The 10,356-nt window shown below is 37.4% G+C and overlaps 1 protein-coding gene across 2 annotated transcripts in view; it reads left to right on the plus strand.

Annotated features, from left to right (window-relative positions):
- The window catches only part of LOC115218077 (phospholipase DDHD1), a 37,230-nt gene extending 32,621 nt beyond the window's left edge, over window positions 1–4,609 (plus strand). For both annotated transcript variants that reach the window (XM_029787852.2, XM_029787853.2), the window contains 4 exons: window positions 990–1,145; window positions 2,204–2,438; window positions 2,543–2,683; window positions 4,428–4,609. In XM_029787852.2, coding sequence (XP_029643712.1) covers window positions 990–1,145; window positions 2,204–2,438; window positions 2,543–2,683; window positions 4,428–4,579 — 684 coding nt within the window. In that variant the 3' untranslated portion in view covers window positions 4,580–4,609. The remainder of the gene's footprint in view (window positions 1–989; window positions 1,146–2,203; window positions 2,439–2,542; window positions 2,684–4,427) is intronic.
- The last annotated feature ends 5,747 nt before the right edge of the window (window positions 4,610–10,356 follow it).

Genomic DNA, 10,356 nt, shown 5'->3' on the forward strand with positions numbered 1-10,356 from the left:
GTTGTATTTGCCATTGAGTATGGAAAATTCGATGATGCATAGAATGTGTAACTTCAACATGAATGTGAGGCAGAGTACAAGTGTGCTGAGGGAGCAGTTGGGCATAACTCTCTCCATGCAAGAAGTAGAATGTATGAAGTATATGTAAGTATGGTGCCTTGTGGTAGCAAGACATGAGTACTGAATATGGAAGAATTTTCAGATATACTTTGAACGAATAGATGAACCAGTATCATAATGAAAGACCAACAAGAAAACAATATTTGCAATGAACTGGTTGATCTGACCTGTACACTTGATGAATGCAGTATGAACAGGCTTTTTTCTTATCAAAAGGGTGCTTATTTTTGTTTTCTTTACTTCTTACTGTGATCAGTTCTCTGCATTGATTATGAAACCAAAATCAATTCAATCAAAATGAAATCTTACCATGAACTTCCATATTTGCTTGAATACATTACAGTCTTGAATATATGACCACCACCTCCAATTTTTCTGCCTAAAACTCAATAATATATATTTTCTTCTTTATATATATTATCCTCATTTTTCACACTCAAGTATTATGCAGTCCCCACCAATATTGACTCAGATGTTTTGTTATTAAATTTCTCAGATTTTGCATTAGTAAATATGAATTCTGCTAATATTTTTCATGTAAATTCTGTTAGATACTATAAGCACCAGTTTGAGATAGAAAAGAACAGCAAGCTCACTGACAGCTTGACCCATGTTTATATCACTTACAAAGAGTGATATAAACATGTTTATATCACCAATCACACTACAGTGTGCCCAGTAAGTCTTATCAGTGGACCTGCTGGTATCTTCTGTGACAAATTGCTGTTAATAAAATCTAATGTCATTTAGAAAATCTTTTCTCTGTAATCTATACATTTGTTACATAATGATTTCTCTAATTGTTCTTTCAGAAACTATATATTTATTGATGTTTTAATTTTTTTTTTTTTCTGTCATTTCATTTTTAGGTAGAAAACCTCTTTTGTCTTGGTTCTCCTTTGGCTGTGTTTCTAACTCTCCGTGGTGTTCCTCTTCATGGCTGTGATAACAATGGACAACCAAACGTCATTCCATCACATTTGTGTCATAGACTCTTCAACATTTACCATCCAGCCGACCCAATTGTAAGGAAGCTTATTCTGCATAAATTTCACAGTTCAAATTTTTATTCATATTGGGTTCACTTTCAAATATTAGTTATAGAATTTGTTCAACAGGGACACAATATGATGACTTCTGTCATTACACAGACCCATTAAAGACTTTAAAATGTGCACAAGTTAATTAGCCATTTATTAATTGTATGGTGACCATACAGAATTAGAGAAAGTTGAATTGCTTGCTTATAAACAACAGAGTAGTATACATTCTAGATTACAAACCATAGTGCTGTTAATCTTACATCATTAACTTGGCTACCTCTCCCTTATTCTTTCACTTCTTCTCTCCCTCCTTTCTGTATTCCCTTCTTTCTGTCTGTCTGTCTCTTCCTTTTGTACCTAAACCATGTTCTGTTCTCTCTCCTTCATCTGAAGACCATTGAAAACCCCATCTTTTCTCCTCTCCCATCACTTTTGAGATAACGATTTAAGGAGATGCAAATATACACATACATATACAACAGGATTGAACATGGAACACTTAGATTGAAAGTAAACTCCTTAATTACACAGCTGCTCATACTGAATTTGTTAGCAAGTTCTTAAATTTACTAGTTTCTAATAACCAAATTGCTATATAAAGAAAAGTAACCATTTGTTGTAGAATCCATATTAATTGTTAGGGTATGTGAGGATCTACTGGTATGAAACTATCTGTTGTAAATCTTAATGTTAAACCCTTTTGCATTCTCATTATTCTGTCAAATGTATTGCTTATTTGTTCACATTGTTTTGAACTATTCATGCATTATCTCGTAGCTTCAAAATTTCAATGATATGACTGTTTACTTTTACAATGATATTGTGGTGTATGTGTGAGAGGCTGTATCTGGCCAGTTTGAATATAAAACAGGTAAAATATTTGGGCCAGATGTGGCCTGTCTAAATGCTAAAGAGTTAAAAGATGTTACACACACAGCTATCAACAGGGAGGATAATTATGATAACTTTTAAATAATCAATTCAAGACGTGTGTAAATTAGAGCATAGCATTTTCAATTAAATTATCAATCTATTTTTAGGCCTATCGCATTGAACCCTTAATCTACAAACATTATGCATCTATTTTACCTGTCGACATCCAACGGTTTGATGCCCCATTAAAGAGACCCTATTCAGAGTGTTCAGGAAGAGGGAGTACTTCTGATACTCTTGTTGATTCAAGTAGTGAACACAGTATTGCAAGCATTCCTGAATCTTCCACAGAAACTGAAGCAGAATCCTCATCCTTACCCAAAACCATTGGATATTCTTTGGGTAGGTTGATTTTTAGATTTAAGATTCATCTTTTCAAGTGCTGTCATTTTCTGTTTTTGGAATTTCTAGCTATCATTCACTCTTACACCCTTTTCTTTCTGCAGGAAACATGTTCTTAACTTTAATTAAAAAGTCACCTTCAGATTTATTAACTCGCGAGCTTAAAAAAATGGAGACGGAAGCAAGACAGTTAGAAGAAATGAACCCAACTCCAATGCCGAGTTGTTCTGTACATAATGCCCCAGGTATGTGCTTTATTATTTTTTTTTTACTTTACATTATTCCTAATAGACATATAGATATGCTCCAGCATTTCAATGGCAGTGCTCCAGCATGGCCACAGTCATTGGACTGAAACATATAAAAGAATAAAAGAATACCATTAATACAATCACTTAATCTATTTTTTTCTGTATCAAATTAAATTGGTAATCAACTTGATGTAATCCATATGAAATAATAATAAAATGATACTGTGTTTACAGAATTCAAAGAAAACAAGTTTCAAATTCATTGTAGATATTGAATATTTCTGCAGAGCATATTGTTATTGACTATGTACTTGCAGAAATATAAAATCAACAAAACTTTTTGCATAGCTGATAGCTATATGTGAGCTATGGGGCAGTGCCTGGCTTAGTCGCCTCCCAATGTGTCAGATTGTTATAAAACTAAACAATGGTATCATCTGAGTTGGTGTAGCTCTTCATATGGGCTCAGACATTTCAGTGCTGGGAAATGCTGCTAATATGTTAAAATATACAATGTAATCAACTGATAACTTAGCCCCTGAGGGCATATTAGTGATCTTGTTGTTGTTGTTGTTGTTAAGCAACAAGACGGGTAAGGGTGATTAGGTGATGGTCTAGGGCTTAGGGGCGGGAGACCCCAGACCTTAGGAAAAAAAGAAAAAAAACTTTGTCTTGTTGAAGTCGAGGGCTCTTCGTTTACGCCCAACACCACTGGGAAGTGGCCCTCGAAGTCGCTGGAAATAGGGATCTCCAGGCCCAAATTCTTGAACGGCTATTAGTGATCTTGGAACCTACAAGATCAGAGTGTGGTGATAGCAAACACCCAGACAAAATGACCTAATTTTCATATGCATTGCTCATTGCTTTGAGACAATATCATCACTGATAAATTCAATGACAGATCTCAAAGTCTGCAGTCTACTCATTGACTTTTGTGATGAGAGGCCGAAAAAGCTTCATTGATAAAAACAATTATCAAAACAACTAGTGTCATTGATGAAGGTTTTTATCAATACCATCAGAGTATAATTAGAATTTGGAGTGTCAAGTGAAGCAGTCACTACTTCATGGCAGGAGTAAATAGGATGACAATTCGCTGTTGGATTGAGAGAGAATAAACACAAATTATAGGAAAATAATTGAGAAATTCTAATTCTGGTTTCTATATCAGCTGTTCTAATCCATTTGTTTACATGGTTTGAATAATAGAAAGTTTTTTGGGGTTTTTTTGTTTTTTTAAGTATTTGGCTTTTTCTGTCCTTCTGCACTGTCACAATTTTATGTTTAATTTATCCATCATTTTCTATAGAATTATATTATAATTTGTGCATACATGTAGCTGTGTGGTAAGAGAGGTACAGGTTTGGCTGTGTGGTAAGCAGTTTGCTTCCAAAGTACATAGTTCCAGGTTTGGTGTCTTCTATTATAGCCATGGAGTAATCAAAGCCTTGTGAGCGAATTTAGTAGACAGAAACTGAAAGAAGCCCAAAAAATGTGTTTCTCTTCACATCTGTTTGCTCCCATCCACCTCCACCCAACCACTGCTTGACAACCAGTGCTGGTCTGTATACGTCCCTGTAACTTAGTGGGTCATCAAAAGACACCAATAGAATAAGACATTATAAATAAGTACTGGGATCAATTCATTTGACCAAAATCTTTCAAGGCACTGCCCAATGACTGAAGCAAAAACAAAACAAAAAAAATTTTTTAATCCTTTTTTTCTTTTCCTTTACAGTTCTGGAATATCGTATGGATTTTCAATTGAAAGAAAGCAGTTTTGAGAATAGTTACATATCTGCACTAACTTCACATACTGCCTATTGGTCAAACCAAGATGTAGCTTTTTTCATTCTAACCCATGTCTTTCCTAACATTCAAACATGTTAGTATAACGAAAATAATAAACATCAAGAACAATTTTTTTTGTATTTTTTTTTAAAATTAATTACAAGAATTGTGAATATGTACTAATTGTGTCATTGCCATTTTTTTATATAATTTTTTACTTTGAATATTCTGTTCAAAATTTTATTGTTTTTGTATGTTTCTATAAAAAGTTTTTTTTAATATTATTATTAGTGCTTGTTCACTGCTGTAAAAGAAAGAAAAGTGACAGCTATAATGTTTGCAATAAATAAAAAATGATGAACATAAAAATTTATGTAGCCACAAGATAATGTTTTGAAATTTTAAGCTTTGACTATAGTCAATATTTGAGAAGGGTTTTAAACCTTTATAAGGCCAGCATTAATAAATCATCATCATCATCATCATCATTTAGCGTCCGTTCTCCATGCTAGCATGGGTTGGACGGTTCAACTGGGGTCTGGGGAGCCCGAAGGCTGCACCAGGCCAGTCAGATCTGGCAGTGTTTCTACAGCTGGATGCCCTTCCTAACGCCAACCACTCCGAGAGTGTAGTGGGTGATTTTATGTGCCACCGACACAGGTGCCAGACGAGGCTGGCGAACGGCCACGCTCGGATGGTGTTTTTATGTGCCACCGACACAGGTGCCAGACGAGGCTGGCAGACGGCCACGCTCGGATGGTGTTTTTATGTGCCACCACCGACACAGGTGCCAGATGAGGCTGGCAGGTGCCAGACGAGGCTGGCAGACGGCCACGCTCGGATGGTGTTTTTATGTGCCACCAACACAGGTGCCAGATGAGGCTGGCGGACGGCCACGATCGGATGGTGTTTGTTACGTCCCCAAAGCACGGAGGCCAGTCTATGCGGTACTGGCTACGGCCACGTTCGGATGATTTTCTTGTGTGCCACCGGCACTGGTACCACAAAGATACAAATTCCATTTATGTTCATCTATTTTGATTTGTTTTGATTTGATTTGATTTGATTTTCACTTGCCTCAACAGGTCTTCACAAGTGTCACTTGCCTCAACAGGTCTTCACAAGTGTCACAAGAAGGAAGGTATGCACAGGTGGACTGTCTGCGTCGCCGGGTCTTCGGATGGTGTCTTTATGTGCCACCGACACAGGTGCCAGATGTGGCTGGCGAACGGCCACGATCGGATGGTTTTCTTGTGTGCCACCGGTACTGGAACCACAAAGATACAAATTCCATTGATGTTCATCTATTTTGATTTGGTTTGATTTTCACTTGCCTCAACAGGTCTTCACAAGTGTCACGCGTGTCACACACTTGCCTCTGCCTCAACAGGTCTTCACAAAGTGTCACACACTTGCCTCTGCCTCAACAGGTCTTCACAAGTGTCATAAGAGGGAAGGTATGCACAGGTGGACTGACTACGTCGCCGGGTCTTTGGATGGTGTTTTTATGTGCCACCGACACAGGTGCCAGGTGAGGCTGGCGAACGGCCACGATCAGATGGTGTTTGTTGTGCCCACAGCACGGAGGCCAGTCGATGCGGTACCAGCTACGGCCACTTCGGATGGTTTTCTTGTGTGCCACCGGTACTGGAACCACAAAGATACAAATTCCATTGATATTCATCTATTTTGATTTGGTTTGATTTTCACTTGCCTCAACAGGTCTTCACAAGTGTCACACACTTGCCTCAACAGGTCTTCACAAGTGTCATAAGAGGGAAGGTATGCACAGGTGGACTGACTACGTCGCCGGGTCTTCGGATGGTGTCTTTATGTGCCACCGGCACAGGTGCCAGATGAGGCTGGCGAACGGCCACGATCGGATGGTATGGTGTTTTTATGTGCCACCGACACAGGTGCCAGATGAGGCTGGCAGGTGCCAGACGAGGCTGGCAGACGGCCACGCTCGGATGGTGTTTTTATGTGCCACCGACACAGGTGCCAGATGAGGCTGGCGGACGGCCACGATCGGATGGTGTTTGTTACGTCCCCAAAGCACGGAGGCCAGTCTATGCGGTACTGGCTACGGCCACGTTCGGATGATTTTCTTGTGTGCCACCGGCACTGGTACCACAAAGATACAAATTCCATTTATGTTCATCTATTTTGATTTGTTTTGATTTGATTTGATTTTCACTTGCCTCAACAGGTCTTCACAAGTGTCACTTGCCTCAACAGGTCTTCACAAGTGTCACAAGAAGGAAGGTATGCACAGGTGGACTGTCTGCGTCGCCGGGTCTTCGGATAGTGTCTTTATGTGCCACCGACACAGGTGCCAGATGTGGCTGGCAAACGGCCACGATCGGATGGTTTTCTTGTGTGCCACCGGTACTGGAACCACAAAGATACAAATTCCATTGATGTTCATCTATTTTGATTTGGTTTGATTTTCACTTGCCTCAACAGGTCTTCACAAGTGTCACGCGTGTCACACACTTGCCTCTGCCTCAACAGGTCTTCACAAAGTGTCACACACTTGCCTCTGCCTCAACAGGTCTTCACAAGTGTCATAAGGGGGAAGGTATGCACAGGTGGACTGACTACGTCGCCGGGTCTTTGGATGGTGTTTTTATGTGCCACCGACACAGGTGCCAGGTGAGGCTGGCGAACGGCCACGATCAGATGGTGTTTGTTGTGCCCACAGCACGGAGGCCAGTCGATGCGGTACCAGCTACGGCCACTTCGGATGGTTTTCTTGTGTGCCACATGTTTATATTTATATACATGAATATTTTTTTTAGTCTCTTGCACATACACATGTAAACCATTTTGTATTTACAGAGAAAATATTTGTATGTGTGTAGTTACTGTTTGGAGGATATCTAATTCAAAAGACTTCTTCAATTCTGACTACACTCTTCAACAAACATTGGTTCACAGAAGACATTTAATCTTTGTCATTTATTCATTTATTCAATATAACATTTTCTTTAAGAAAGAAATTAAACGTCATTCCTTTTGTGAAGAAATCAAACATTTTGATTATTTTTGGTGTTGTTAGACTTGTTCCTTAAATGTAAGAATTCTTTATTGTTGGTGGACTTATGGCAAACACGGTGGTAAATTCTCTGCAAACAGTTCACTGGCTGTAATTCCCAGTTGGAACACCTTTATTTGTACTATTGATGTCCTCAGGAAAGCCTTGAACATCAGAGGAACTCACTTTACCTGCTCTTAAAATCTATTGTTGCCATAACTATGTTAGAAACCATAATTTGTAATAGAGATTGTGAGGGTGCTGTCATTATATATAAAAAAAAAGTTTATTCCGGATATAATTCTTTAATCCAGTAATCCTCTGTCTTTTTTGCACCTTAAACCCATTTCATGCATGACAATTTTCCCATGGACCAGGATATCATGTGCATAATATGTAATTTAATTATTGTATATAATACATATATATTACATATACATTGCATCATCATCGTTTAATGTCCAGTTTCTATGCTAGCATGGGTTGGACGATTTGACTGAGGTCTGGCGAACCAGATGGCTGCACCAGACTCCAATCTAATCTGGCAGAGTTTCTACAGCTGAATGCCCTTCCTAACGTCAACCACTCCGAGAGTGTAGTGGGTGCTTTTATGTGCCGTATATATATATATTATGCAAAAGCACCCTGCTGTCTTTGATAGTCAGTAAAATAAAAATTTATTCTTTCTGTGTAGCCCAGTATCAAATGATCTGCATAGTTGGGGATCCTTGCTTTAATCAATTTCTATGGTGCTTATAATGTCAGTAGCCATAGCTGGTATGATATTGAAAGATATGAAGCTAATTATTTCTCTAGATAAGTAGCTCTTATAACACATGTCTGTTAGCCATAAACATGATCATAAAGGGAGAAATATCTCGCCTTTTTAGAATTTGTATTCTAATTTGATATTCTAATAGCAATGCAAATCACATGAAGAACTGAGTGAGTTAACTTCCACATCCAATATCAGTAAATTGAGTAACAATAACACACAGTGGTTTGTTTTATTTAGCTGTACTTCTCTTTCTCCCTCTTCAAAATTGGCCTGGTGCCTAGCCCAAAGATTTAAATATAAGGAAAGTGGAGTTAGCCAATTGGCAGAGAACCAGAACCATTATTATGAAATGCAAAAACATTATTATTTTGGTGGCAAGCTGGCAGAATTGTTAGCAAGTGAGACAAAATGCTTGTTGGCATTTCTTCCAGCTCTTTACACTGTGTATCCAAATACTGTCGAGGTCAACTTTGCCTTTCATCTTTTTGGGGTCAATAAAATAAACTATCTGTCAAGTAATGGGAGTTGCTGTAACTGACTATATCCTTCCACTAAAATTGCTGACCTTGTGTCAGAATTTGAAACAATTATTAAGGCAGTGAGCTGGCAGAATCATTAACACAGCTGTTAAAATGTCTCACAGCATTTCTCATGACCCTTTATGTTTTGAAGTTCAAATCCCACTGTGGTTGACTTTACTTTTCATTCTTTTGAGGGCAATAAAGTCAGGTACTAGTCAAGTACTGGGGCTGATGTAATCAGATGGCACCTCCTCTTTAAACTGCTGGCCTTGTGCTAAAATTAGAAACCATCATCATCACTATGATGGATTGGCAATATAATTAGTATAAGAAAAAATGTTTTGCAACATTTAGTTACGGTCCTTTACATGCTAAGTTCACATCCAGCTAAAGTCAACTCTGCCTTTCATTCTTCCTGGGGTGATAAAGCACTGAGATTGAGCTAACTGCCTACACTCCTCCTTCAAATTCATAACCTTATGTCTGTTAGAAGATCAGTGTTGTCTTATATAAGCTTCATGACTTTATACAGGGCTGGTCAAAAGTCACCTGACAGTAAGTCAAAACCATTTAATCCCAAGATTTATTTATGTTTAACAATTGGATAAAGTTAATAAAAGCATCTAAATATGAAACATCATGAAACTTATTCAATTTGAAGTCCTTCTTGAGTGACACATTTTTCCATTTGAGTTAATACAGGATTACAGATAGTATTTATGGAATTTTGATTTACTGTTGAGTGTCATTTGGCCAACCCCTGTATGATCTTCAATTATACAGAGGCTGTTTCTTGTCTTTCATATGGTTAGTATTTATAAAATGTCAAAATAATAAAATTATGTTGTTCATCAATAGCTTCCAGTTTTATAAACATTTCTCTTGGGTATAGATAAAAAGAATCTTAATTAGTAATTATTGTCATTTTATCCCTGATTAGCTCTGTTTTAAAAAAGTTTATGGTCACAAAAATTCAAGCCATAACATTTTTGACTTCACATACATAAATAGGAACTTCTTTATCTGTGTTCTTCTTTTAAGGAAATTTGGCTGCTATTTCTAATATATCAAGTGACTACATTGACTCCTCATCAGTTTTGAGAGTTCTTGTAACATTAATTAGTAATCTTAAAGCCAGTTTTGATTTCTATTTTGTATTGCTTCAGAGAAGCATTAATTGAAACTAATGAAAAATTAAAGAAAGAAAAAAAAAAAAAAGGGAACATTCGGTGGTACTTTGATGAGCTTTTAGTCACTCTTAGAATAAGAAAATATATGGTTTTATAAAATATTCATAAGCAGGGAGATGAATAGCTATCACTGAATAAAAGCAACTTCATGTCCCCTTTGGAAATGACAAAACAATTGACATAATGCCATTTGATGTAGCTTGACCACACCAAATTGATATAAGGTATAAATACTAGAATTTCTTGTTTTCCTTACTTCTAAGTAAGTGTTTATCATATGGTATAAAACATATATAGAGGAGGTAAATTCTTGAAGAATTGAGACTTGAAATGTTGTAATTTCTATGTTA

The sequence above is a fragment of the Octopus sinensis genome, linkage group LG12, assembly GCF_006345805.1.
Source record: "Octopus sinensis linkage group LG12, ASM634580v1, whole genome shotgun sequence".
Taxonomy (NCBI): domain Eukaryota; kingdom Metazoa; phylum Mollusca; class Cephalopoda; order Octopoda; family Octopodidae; genus Octopus; species Octopus sinensis.